Source organism: Cornus florida, unplaced genomic scaffold (assembly GCF_030987335.1).
Source record: "Cornus florida cultivar Cherokee Brave unplaced genomic scaffold, ASM3098733v1 CherokeeBrave_3.0.0_Hap2_Chr07, whole genome shotgun sequence".
Lineage (NCBI taxonomy): Eukaryota > Viridiplantae > Streptophyta > Magnoliopsida > Cornales > Cornaceae > Cornus > Cornus florida.
The window spans coordinates 54679677-54693254 of NW_026775577.1; the positions used below are offsets into that span (position 1 = coordinate 54679677).

The 13578-nt window shown below is 33.3% G+C and overlaps 1 protein-coding gene across 2 annotated transcripts; it reads right to left on the reverse strand.

The window, feature by feature from the left end:
- Positions 1–825: 825 nt before the first annotated feature.
- LOC132267219 (uncharacterized) lies at positions 826–8478 on the reverse strand. 2 transcript variants are annotated; one of them, XM_059768314.1, is made up of 5 exons: positions 8321–8478; positions 7162–8049; positions 6929–6982; positions 6647–6831; positions 826–1172 (listed from the first exon to the last, which is right to left on the reverse strand). In XM_059768314.1, exons 2-5 carry the CDS (start codon positions 7919–7921, stop codon positions 1083–1085), a joined length of 1089 nt encoding a protein of 362 aa, XP_059624297.1. In that variant the 5' UTR covers positions 7922–8049; positions 8321–8478; the 3' UTR covers positions 826–1082. The 2 variants fall into 2 exon arrangements, with proteins under 2 accessions (XP_059624297.1, XP_059624298.1); XM_059768315.1 differs by lacking the exon at positions 8321–8478 and having other exon boundaries at positions 7162–8307.
- Positions 8479–13578: the final 5100 nt, after the last annotated feature.

Sequence of the window (13578 nt, forward strand, 5' to 3'; positions counted from 1 at the left end):
TATGATTTTGTGGTTCTGGAATCCAAAATGAGACATAAGCCAAACCTTACCGACTCATAAACAACATGAACAATTACAAGATCGCAACTACCTCTAGGGTTATCTCCTTTGATGTCAATCGATTTAGATCAAACTTCAAGGTCACATCTTTTTCAAGGATAAGGTTCCTTCCCAGCCAATTGACCTGCATTTACTGCCCTAAGCAGTGCAAATGAAACTAAACTGAATTGACTCAACAAAACCGGCATTTTTATGGTTCTGCTAACCCATAAGCTTAAACTTTTTCTTGACGTGACGTGTCAGGCCTTCAATGCACCTAACTTCATTCAAGGGAAGGGAGAAACCTCACAACATATATAGTTCAAGTGTACCACTGTTACATTAGACACTGTTTTAACTAACCTAACATTGCATGCAGCATTATTTAAAAATTGCTTCTAAATAAAGAGCAAAAAAGATAAATTTCCAGTTTGATGAGTCTAAACCAGTGTTTTTTCTAAACCCCCCAACCAGCCTGAAAAGATAGACCAGTGTTTTTTTCTAAACACATAAATTAATTGTCTTGTATGCATTGGTCCTTAGTCATCTTGAACCTACAGGTCTTACAAGTCACTGGGATCATAATCTTGCAACCTACAGGTCTTACTGTCGAGAAAAAAACAAATCATATTCCAATAAAATCAAGCAAAATACTCAGTCTTTCTAGAGCACATTACATATAATTACATAATTAAGTTTAACAACTTCAATTGGCTGTAATTATCCATCAGTCTAGTCCTCGGTTTAACCCAAGTAAAAAGTTTGGAAAAGGTAAAGTGGTAGAGAGAATATCAATAAACAAAATACTAGATGAAAAAAGCACAATTTTTAATTTCGAAGTACACAAATATTGATCAGGCATCAGCCAAAATGACAATAGCACATATAATATATGCTGCTTATATTTTACATATGTGAGAACGGCAGAAATTTCAGGAGATCTTCTAATGGCAACAAGGTATAACTAGCAAACAAGTACAAACAAATCACTAAAATTAGGGTGGCTAAACATTCTTACTAACACTGCAAGCAGCAGAAGCACACTATTGTTTCTCCAAAGGCATCACATTAATCATCTCCAGTTCCGTCTTGCAATTCTCTCTCAGATCTTTTAGTGTGAGTAGACTGGCTTCCTGCACACAAATTCCAAAGCACTCATTTTATACAAGATAATACAAATTTCATAATTCAGTAAATCTGATATAGCAAACTTTGTTTGACCACAAGTAGCCAATAAAACCGCCAGGAAAGCTTCATTTGGAACAATCCTTAAAAAAATCCAAACATGTAACATATCAAGAGCTCACATGATTGATTTGTAAAAAATACTTCTGAATTCAGGTATCATATTAAGCATTGACTATGTATTTCTCAAAGCTATCTAATTGAATGCTAGAGATGAATATTTGAATATATTTGACTGATTCAAATGAACTGAGATGTTCGTGGACAGCATGATCTCCGCATGCCTGGTGGCTCATTCAGGCACTTTATTGAATGTACCAAGTTCAGACTAACCTTGAAGCTCACATATTAAATGAGCCAATCTTGAGCAAGACTGAGATAAGGGTTAAGCAAAAAGATAGGCTTTGTCCAAACACGCCCCTTGCACGACTAGTTTCTCCGTATGTGTATAACCAACATAACTTAGAACTAACGTAAAATATAATACTATCTGTATAAACTCCAACCAACTAGCCACCACTTTCAATCTTTAATTGAAATGTAGTGTATAATTGTGTGTACATATATAATATATATACTTAACATATATATATATATATATATCTAAAAGAGCAATCCTATGATGAGGATGCTCTCACTGTGAACTTGCACCTTCAGTCGTTAGATTGAAAGCGTGACCCGTTATGCTCTCAATCCAATGACTGAGGGTGCAAGCTAACATGAAAACACCCTCATCATACCTTTTTTATTATTATTATTATTATTATTTAAATTTTTTTAAAAAAAGGTTTCTTCTAGATATAGCTTTAAAACATTGAAAATTTTAAGAGTGAAGTGGAGGGAGAGTAACACACAAAGGGATATGCCAGGTAGCTCCTAATTTCAGTATTTAGTTAAAATGTAATCTTTTATGGATATAGCTTCGGTAAAAGGAAATTTATGAATATCATGACATTTATTTATTTCTTCAAGTCTGTGTCTCGCATGTCTAATGATTTCTCGAAATAAAATTAAAAAATTAGCACTTAGCAGCCCAATCTTGTATGATTCACGCAACTCTTCCTTCAAGATTTCTTACAACACAAATTCACAAATAGGGAGATGACAACCCTCCTTTGTCCGTTCACAAACATTTATTTTTCTTTCAATATAGAATAAGGTATATTGCAGAAATTAAGTGAAAGAGACTATGGAATCTTACAAGGGACCCTCTATCTAGTCCTATTGTTCTCTAACTTCTAACAAACTAGAACTCCTAATTTTTACTATTTTATTCTTACTGTATTAAATAGAAAATAAAAGTCCATAATTGCAAACATGTCGACCAACATATTTACAAACTAATACTCCCTCTGTCCCAAAATAAATGTCTCTTTTGAGAAACTGCCACAGTCATAGTTCCCCAAAAGAGACATTTATGTTGGGACAGAGGTAGTACTAGAGAATAAATATTTTACAAGTGAGTCCCTTTCTAGCACTTCTTTACTTACATATCATTCCACTTTTCTTTATTCAAATATAAACCACTATGAAAATAAATTTGTTTCACTGTCACCCGTCAAGACTTATATATAGTTTTAAATGGTTATTGAACTCATACAATGTTTCAATGCACAACCATATAATTTATATAATCTACTAATATATAATTCAACAACTATTGATGAACAATTCATCAGATCATATTGGCAAAATTTTATGAGTCTAATCCATTTAAGAATTATTGAAATAACATCTTTGTTCATTTAAACAAGTCTAGATTCCATGTTGAAGATCTACATGTACCTTATATTATATTACTGCAACCCAATTATGCCCGTATATAGCTCATAATTGAGTTGCGAATGAGCAATCTCAACATGAAATTGTAAAGGTTATACAATCTTCTCAGGTCTAAGGACCAATTTAAAATTCTTTCTTTTTTTTTTTTTTTGACAGTAATCATAATAGATAACTTGTTCTAGATCCAGTTCAGTACATATGCCTCTTTTTATGTATCCATAAATCTGCCTACAAAATTACTATTCCCATAGTTAAGACACACTATTACATTAATGTAGTACCGTGATATATGTTTCCAAGTGAGGTGTTCATCCCTTCATTCATGATTAAAAACAAAATGAAGTTTAAAAGGAATTGAAAAAAACTTTGCATTATCTTTATGATTCTCTAATAATAATTATAAATTTAAAACAGATTGCAATATAATAATAAAATTCATACTTAAATAAACCAATTAAACATTGGTTTTTGAGGGCATAAATATCTAACATTCAAAATATGGAAAGACGAGAGAGAAAAGTGGAGACAGTCCCTTGGGTGAGTAAACATTGGCTTTTGAGGGCATATATGTCTAACATTCAGAATATGGAAAGAAAAAAAAAAAAAAAAAAGAGATAGAGAGACTGAGAGAGAGATATTAAAGTATGATCATTGTCTTCTCTGACATCCAACTTTTAATGCTTCATACAGAACATTTCAAAACACAAGTGTCATGTGCTTTTTTTCAACATATCTTTTATTCTTGTGTCCTCTAATTCACTATTTTACTATTAAGTATTAATGTCTGAATCTAAGTGTAATAAATATACCGCCGAGTTATCAAATTTCATATTCTAGAGTTACGATTTGGATATGGAGAGAGATTTCTCAATATTTTCTAATATAAGATCCTGTTTCTAGTAAGAGACTACAGATTTGTAAATCTTAATATTTGAGAGGAAAATGTATGCTTAATACAATCTATAGGCTTTATTATAAAGTTAATTAACCTGAAAAATGTTTGATAAGAGATATCTAAATCATATAATATTATTTCAGCATATGTTAAATAACATTGCCATACTGAAAATTTTATGTTTCTGCCTAGAGATTTTTACATATTGTTTTAATGAAAGATCTGCCAATTCACGCTGGATATAACCTTCTCCTTCTTTCTCTATTTGCAATTGCCCACAAATTCCATGTTGTTAAAACAACTAAAACGACCTGAGGTTGAGCTCATTCGGACAACGGTAAGCGCCTGAATAACATTACTGAAGTTCGTCACGGAATGAGCCAGAACCGAGTTCATTTCAACATTTTCCAACTTAGCCCAAACAACACCAGATAAGCTTGTCATGAGAACAAGATGAACCTGAACATTACCATAACTACGCCTAGCTTAGCCTGAACACTCCAATACTCGGCTCAACTCAGGTTATTTGCAACAATAGTCGCAACTCAGAACCCCTTTACAGATTTCACCAATTAGAATTTTAGCTTTCCATCCCACGTTGAATTTTAAAGCTCTTTAAAACCAGGAAATATAACCATACCGTCTCTGCTAATTTTTGGTTTTACTAACAAATCCCTTATGGATACAGAAATGTCAAACTTCTAAATGTAAAACAATTTGTACTAAATATTCTAATGTCATAAAAAAGTTTCATGAAGAAACTGCTGTAATGTGAAAATGCAATATCTTGCAAAAGCAGTGGATAATCAAACATAATCACACAAGCACACAAAAGAGTGCTCAATAACTCAAATATGTTGGACTCTGGTTAGATGAGAAGTTCTTGAAACTTGAAGTTCAGAAATGAAACAAATTCCAACCTTTTTTGGACTTTGGATAGCAAGAAATGAAAGTTTTATATTGAGTCAATTACAATACTTTTTTGGACACAGCGCGGACACAGCTAATATAAATATAAATTTTCATTTATATATTGAGTAAGAAAATTATAAAATCTTAATTAATTTATATTTTTTATAGTAAAATTATATAAGCTAGAAGATGAAGCTATTCGAATATAAAATATATAATTATATATTGTATATCATATTACTTTCCTATCTTGTCACTATAGTTATGTTTTTGTTCATTGTATACGGTGACGTGTTTAATGTCAAATTTATTTTTTTTAAAAAAGAGGTTCAATACTTTGATGTATATACACTGCAATTTTATTCAATCTGTGCTATAATAAAAAAAGGCATGTGATTTTGATCCTTGATAGTTTTTTATTTATTTATTTATTTATTATTGCTTCCATAAGTTAGTCTTACCTATAGGTAGAGCAAAAAGGAGCTTCTAATGTCTTCTCTTTTCCTCATGAAATATTATAACAATAGTAACTTGTTTCCTACTAAAAAATAATAAGATTTTGTTTTCTTTAAAGTTGTGACAGCAAAACAAGTCAAACTGAATGTGCCGGACCGATTTCATGGATTGTACTAATTGTATGGAAGCACTACAGGATACTAAGGACATGTAAAACATAATCACTTCATTAATTAATTAATTTATACTTTTTATAATAAAATTATATAAGTTAGAAGATGAAGCTATTCGAATACAAAATATATATTGTATATCATATTACTCTCCTATCTTGTCACTATAGTTATGTTTTTGTTCATTGTATACGGTGACATGTGTTTAATGTCAAATTTATTTTTTTATTTAAAAAAAAAAAAAAAAAAAAAAAAGAGGTTCAATACTTTGATGTATGTTCATAATATTGTCTCCAGGACTGAGAAGAAAAAAAATATAGTGTCTAGACTGTCATGTGCTTGTTTTATATAAGAGAGTGTAGGATGTGTTGATCTACTGTACAAAATGTGTTGACCAAGTGTTTGAGATGCATCGGTGAACTGTCCAAGATCTGTCGGACAAAGCGTCCAAAATAATAAAAATTATTTTAAAATTTTGGACACTGCTATGAAGTGTCGGACACATGTCTAAGAGTGTCCATGAAGTTTCAGTGTCCAACATGGTGTCGGACGCAATCCCAACACCTTCATAGTAGTGTCCGTGCTTCTTAGGTGGTGAAGGACTTTAAGTCTTTGAGGCTCAACATTCTTCGCACTACAGAACATATGAAACAACTTCTGACTATTTCTAAACAAGATACACTGCAATTTTATTCAATCTGTGTTATAATAAAAAAAGGCATGTGATTTTGATCCTTGATAGTTATTTATTTATTTATTATTATTGCTTTCATAAGTTAGTCTTACCTATAGGTAAAGCAAAAAGGACCTTCTAATGTCTTCTCTTTTCCTCATGAAATATTGTTTCAATAGTAACTTGTTTGCAAATAAAAAATAATAAGACTTTGTTTTCTTTAAAGCTGTGACAGCAAAACAAGTCAAACTGAATGTGCCGGACCGATTTCATGCATTGTACTAATTGTATGGAAGCACTACAGGATACTAAGGAAATGTAAAACATAATCACTTCATTGGTTTAACCAGCAATTTTCCTATGAATGAAGAAACAAAATAATATCGTCATGTGATTCAAATGAGGCAATGACAGTCCTCCCAAGCTAAAGAGGACCTTAGAACTATATAAACCAAATTAAGTGAGAATCATTCAAATTATAAAATAATAATAAAAAAAATGGAGAATATAGAAGACAAAAGCTACACTTACAAGCTGGCTGCTTTCACGAACAAGTATATCCTCCATGTGAAGAAAGAGTGATCTCCACTGACCCATGAGATCGGATTCTAATTTAGAGAATTTATTGGAATTTCCTTGACCATGTCTGTCGATCCCTTTATCCCTGCAACTTCTGTGAACCAAAATGCCCGCTTCTTTCTGACTCTTCTTTAATGCTAGAGAAGTGTAAGATATAGTACAATAACAATATCATAATGAAGAAAGGGATATCAATCAATTCAAGCTAAGTATAAACATTTTGTTCACACTTACCAGCTATTCGGCCCTTCATATCCTGATAGTGGAGGTCTGACCAAATATAAGCAACTGATCATCACCAAATAAAACAACCCTTATCAGATCACGAGTATAACAAAAAATCAAGCCCACAGAAAAAAGAAAAAAAAAAAAAAAAAATACATCATCAGATCCCTGCAGTGTGACTAATGAACTCCAACAAAAGAAAAACCAAATTAACAATTTACAAGCATAGCTAGAAAAGATACCCTTTTTGCAAAAAGAACAGGAGCAAGCTTTGATCAAGTCAACACCCACACTTGAATTAGAGCTTCCGTCGCCCTTTATTCCAATGCATCTTTCTAATTCAAAGGATCTAGACTCCTGTGACATTGGCAGTCTTGAGCACTCGACAGACTCATATTCACTTGAGGCCAAATTATCAACACCCTGATCCCTGCTGTCGCTCCTGGAAACATGAGCATCTAAGTGTTCACTGTGGGGATCACTTTGTGCAACTTTACAAGTTTCTCTTCCTTCATCATGGTTGCCTTTCTCTTCAAGATCATAAGAATCGGTAGCATTTGATCCGGAACCCGTTGAAATTGAAATGCTAGAAACACAACCATGTTTTGAGGCATCACCAGCTTCCACAACATTGTCTGTGATGGAGTCCTTAACCTCACTGCGTATTTTCGAGATACCAGATACGATATTTCCCCTTAATGAATTAATCTCACTACAAGGCCGTGGCGAAACACAAGCTCTCTTACCCATTTGGTTGTCATCTACAACACAATTGCTCCTACATTTCTCGTTGACTACGTTATCCACCCCTAAACACACTTGATTTGCAAACTCCGAATCCCCTTCCTTATCGTCAACAATTTTATGAACCCCATCTCCAGATTTAATACCCGAATTGCCCGAAATTAACAGCAACCCCCTTTTCCCTGGCCGATTAGTTATATCACCCAAAACAGGTCGGTTTTTCTGAAACTCATCAGCAGAATTATCCCCACTCATCATATTAGTTATATGATACAAAAATTACAAATGCTATCAACCCAATCCTTTAAACCTTCAATGTATAATACGTATACACATAACCTAACCCTACTTCATAATTTCTCCAAAATCAGTAAAATCTCAACCCCCTGATCATGATACACACAAAAATCTCAGCTTAGCATATCATATGTGGAAAAAACTACATAAACACCAAAAATTTACCAACTAAACCATGAAATTAAAAACTCAAACAAAATTTTAAAAATATATATATAGAAAATTGGCCAAGTAGAGAAAGATAAAACCCTAAAAGGGTAAATCACAGCATTGAACGATTGAAACGGAAAATGGGTGTTGGATATATATCAATGTAGATGCTTATGACATGAAAATCTAAGGGCATAAAGAGATACTGACCTTAATTGAGGGAACAAGAGATTTTGCAAATCTATGGAGGTGCTTGTTTGGAGGGAAAGTGAAATGCAATAATCATGAAATCTGGGTCCACTTCCTATTAGTAGTATTATTAGGAAGCAAAACACCACCAAGACAAATTGCAAATGGAGAGTAGCGGCAGTGAGAGAGAGAGATCCAAAACAAGGCTTCAATAATTCGGGCGGGAAACGGATTTTTGGTCAGCCCGGACTTGGCCCCGCGTTCAATTTTCAAACTTCAAATATAAATTAGGGTACCCGCGCGCCCAGTTGGACCACACTGCACATGCACCACGTGTTCTCTGTGGAAAATGGACGAATTGCTCTATTTTTCTCTCGTTTTTTTGTTTTAAGTTTTTTTTTTTTTTTTTTTTATTCTTTTTCGAAAGTAAAAACAAACAAATACACAACCATTAGAGCAAATTATATTGACTTTCTCTGAAATTTGGGTAAATTATACACGGTGAAGTGTTTGGTTTTATTACTTTAACTTACCCTAAGATGTGTGTAATATCATCAAAGGACCTTTGGCCCAATGGTACAACCCCCATCTTCAAAGAAGAGGGGAGGGGTTCGAGTCTGGGCGTGGACTAAAAAGTGTATGTTTGTATCAAAAAAAAAAAAAAGAAATATGTGTGTAATATCCATTTTATTCTTGATATTTTAATACTCTAAAATAAAAAAAATCTTTTAATGTGAATACCTATTTATCCCACCACTAATAAACAATACTTTCCCTTGTCATTTCTCTTTCCTCCTCTACTTTCCCATTACCACCTATCGCCCGATCCACTCGAAGTACTTCCATTATTCAGACTACAACCTTCAATTTACAGGCACAACCACAATGTTGCAGATATGATTTTCCAGGTACACCTCCAACATGGTCTTGGATTGATTATTCATCAGCAGCGGCCAGGGGCGGACCTAGCTAGAACTTTTGAAAAATAAAAAAAAAATTACGTAAACAATAATATTTTATTATTTATTATATTCATACAAATATATATCTATCTAAACTTTTCTCAATTTATTTAAATAAAAAAAACAGTTATTTACAGAAATTTTTTATCAAACTTCTTAACAAACACAAGTAATATTTATGCCAAAATTATTTAAAAAATCAATTAAATAACTCTCTTTTTTTACTGAAAAGAAAAAAAAAAATAACTTTTTTTTAAAAAAAGTAACAATTGAAAATTTAACAAAACAATAACAATGATAAAAAAATAAAAATAAAAAATACAAACAAATTAATAAAATAAGAATTTTAGATTCTTAAATCATCGATTTTTGTTCTTATTCAAAACTTCAAATGAAATTTTTGTTCTAGTTTCTTATAGAATTCTTATAAAAGCATTCCAATAAAAATAAATAAAAAGAAAAAAAAAAAGTGATGGAAAGAATCATGTATGAGATGAAATTTTAGGATAATAAGATTATGGAAAGAATTGTGCTTGAGTTGAAAGGATTTTAAGATAGTCACATTATAGAAAGAACGGTGTTTGAATTGAAAATTTAAGATAGCCACATTAAATTTTTATTGGGGTTCGGTGTTTGTCAATTAAATTACTTTCTTTTAGATTATATATAAACTATCTTTTGTTAAATGTTAATTAAAGAAATAATTTTTTTTTTCTTAGGGGGGCCAAGTATAGATTTTGTACCATATATACTATAATATTTTATTTTTAGTATATTTTTACCCATACTAAAAAAAATTCCCGAAAAATTCCCCCCCCCCCCCCCCCCCGGCAGCGGCGACGACCCACCACAACCCTCCAACAAGTCGAACAGAGTCGAGTAGTAATGCAATGACTCGGTGAATCGGTCCAAGAAATATAGTTTGTTGTGGTTTGCTTCTTGCTCGACGACCGTCATTGTTTCCGGCTTTATCTCCTTCACACCAACAACACTTTCTGGATCGCACCGAGTTGGAGCCAATATTTGATGCAATTCGAACATCAAATTAACATAAAGTTTTTGATGATTTCGATTGAGTATAAAGATTAGAATGAAAACCTCATGGTTTGACGTTGATTTAGAATGTATTAAAGGATCCATTATAGGTATGATATATTAGGTTAATGTTTCGAATAGTTAATGGTGTCGCCTCGTGGGTGCACAAAATAGATGTATAAAATGTGACAATTGAGAACACCAACTTTTAAATTTATAAAAACCACTACACAACTATATGTGAATATAGCAAGTAAGGATCGTCCACTAGGATTATAGGCTTGGATTGAACTTAGTATTAATGAGTGTGATATTGAAAAGATGATGATTGGTTGATTAAACTAATGTTGGAATTCAATTAAATATAAATTGCAAATAAGATTATATGAAATGAATTTGGAGTAATGTAATGGTGTGAGACACTTAGGGCATGGATTTCACTACTAAACTTATGGAATTACATCAAATGCCTTCAACCAATGGGAAAAAATAAATTGTAATGAAAATGTGGCTACAAGCACACATCAATGATCAAGTAGATATTACAATTGCAATGAATAAGCTTGAACTATCAAATTCAAGTATGAATTATCTACCTAACTACCATTAATCTAAGATGTAGAACAACCCATCAAGACTAAGCATAATCCATCAAACTAAGAGCAAATGTATCCAATAAGAACAATGTATGGTCATCATTAAGCACAATTACAAAAAGTACTTAATGTAAAAATCAATCCTCAATCAACCACACATAAGATAACATATAATCAATTAGAAGATTCATTGAAAGAATTGTCAATATAAACCTTGGTACAACCAAGTTAGAATTCACAAGACCAAGCAAACACATATACAACTTTTAATTCCCTAAATTAAAAGACAAAGATACAATTACACAAGTTTATAACTCGTCCAAGCCCTAAGTGATGATTTAGTCGGACATAGATGCGATGGATGTGATCTTTATGGCCTCAATTCCCATCTCCATGCTTGGGTTCGTCTTCTTCTTCCTCTTTGGGAGTTAACCCCAAAGAGAGAAAGAAACCCCAGTTGTAGATCTAGAATTATCCCAATTCAATCCAAAGAATAATCAAGAACTTCCTTCAAATTAGACTATATCTTCTATTTATATGTGACTTTAAGGCTCCAATAATGGCCAGACCCCGTACACAAGGACACCTAATGGATTGCACCTCGAGCCCCCTTGAATCAAGGCTTAAAATCTGATTTTTGTAATTGCCAAGCCCGCTTGATCGATTAGGGTTCTTGCTCGATCATTCAGACTTGATCAATCAGAGTTCTTGCTCCATCGTTCAGGCTCGATCGATTAAAGTTCTTGCTCGATCCTCTTTTGCAACCTCTTTGTCCTTTTTGACCCTTGTCCTTTGTTGAAAGATCAAACAAGCTGTAATAACCTGGAATAAGTTTTGATTAGTCTTAATTGCTTGGAATCGAACATGAAACAAATTATTACTAAGATGGGAAAATAAAGATAGATTAAGGTTCTATTATACCCAAGATTAAGGGCTAAAAGGTGTATATTTCAACACTTATCGCACCCCCAAACTTAAATATTGCTAGTCCCTTAGAAATGAACAAAGAAGGAAATAAAAACAATTATACAACTAATTGAAATGAATCAATAAAATAATAAGAAGATAACACCATTTTCGTAGGGATCACTGTTGCATTTAGCATACGTAACAAGCCTTTTAAATCCTTAGGTTACCCCTAAAGGACGAGTGAAGTCTTGATAAGCGCTGAATACTGTATATTCAAGCGCCCTAAATTACATTAACGAAGTCTATTAATTGATTATTTTATGTAGATTAACTCCATTTGCATGTTTTTGTACATTTTCAGGTTAAAGTGCAAAAAGGAAGCAAAAATGATGCCTTGTGGAATTTTGAACAAAAAGGGTGCCAATTCTGAATTTCTGGCAGCAGTAGAACCTGACTTTTTGTCACCATTTTCGACCTAGCAAACTCAAGAACTGGACTTCCATCTTAACATGAAAGATTTAGAGCTCTGAATCAACTTTCCAAATCTTCAAGCGGTTTATCATTCGGAGTTTGGAGCAGAGAGTTATGATCTTCTTAACAGAGGTGCGCAGAACTGCCTGGCAGCACTAAGTACTGCCTTTCTCCCCATTTTCGACTAACCAGACTTGAGAATTGGGTCTTCATCAAAACATGAAGTTTTTAAAGCACTGAATCAGATCTCCAAATCTTCAAATAGATCATCATTCGGAGTTTGGGGCACACAGTTATAGCCGTGTTACCAAAGTAGGTCAGTGCTGAGCAAGAAGAGCATGTTGCACATTACACTAATTTAGAGTGCTCGAGACCACCCTTCGAGTGCTCGAAATTCTGGCAGATTGCACTCGGAAATGGCTCAATTTCAGCCACTTGCACATTGGTTTCCTCAATGCCATCTTCCTTCTTTATGAAGTGGTTGGAGGTGTTCCTTGGAGGAGAGAGAGTCTTGACTTGAGCTTGATAAGAGAGAGGGAGGCCACACATTTTACATTATCCTATATTCTAGCAAGATAGAGGAGAGAGAAGAGAGCAAGGAAGAGGGTGTTCTTGAGTGCTACAATAGGAGCACGAAAATGGAGTCTTGGATGGAGCTTCTTCCTTCTTCTAGCTTAGCAATGGGTAACTAACTCTTTCTCTAGGGAGGTGATGAAGTCCCTCCCTTGTAAGCATGTCCTAGGATAGTCTATTTTGGGGATTTTCCATGTATATTTTATGGTCTTTTCATAACCAAGAGCACCTCATTTGTTGTAATGAATGTTGATACATGTATGGATGATTCCTTTAAGTTGATTATCTTGTTTTAGATGATGTCTTAGAGTAATCATATTGCTTAAGTTTTCATGGTGAGAGTGGAAGCAAGGTTATGAAATGGTTTCATGGCATGTTGATAGGTGACTTTGATAGACCATTGCTTAGGAAATCCTTTGATGGTGTATGCTTAATCTCTAACTCCATGTGCTTTATCATTTTGTCAAGAACTTGATAGTCTCTCATTTAAGTAAATGTGTATAAGCTACACCTTAGTTAGGTAGTCTAAGCATGTTTGTCTTTTGATGGATTATACTTGTTTGAAACCTAATGTACCTCTTGATTACTTACATGGCAACCATGTGTTGCTATGTAAGTCTTGACCATCATATGTTGTTTTCCCCCCAATTTAGGTCTAATCTAACATATGTATAGGGATGGAGGCGGATTCACTTCCCTAGTCTCCTCTTCTTAATCTTTTCATCCTAAATTC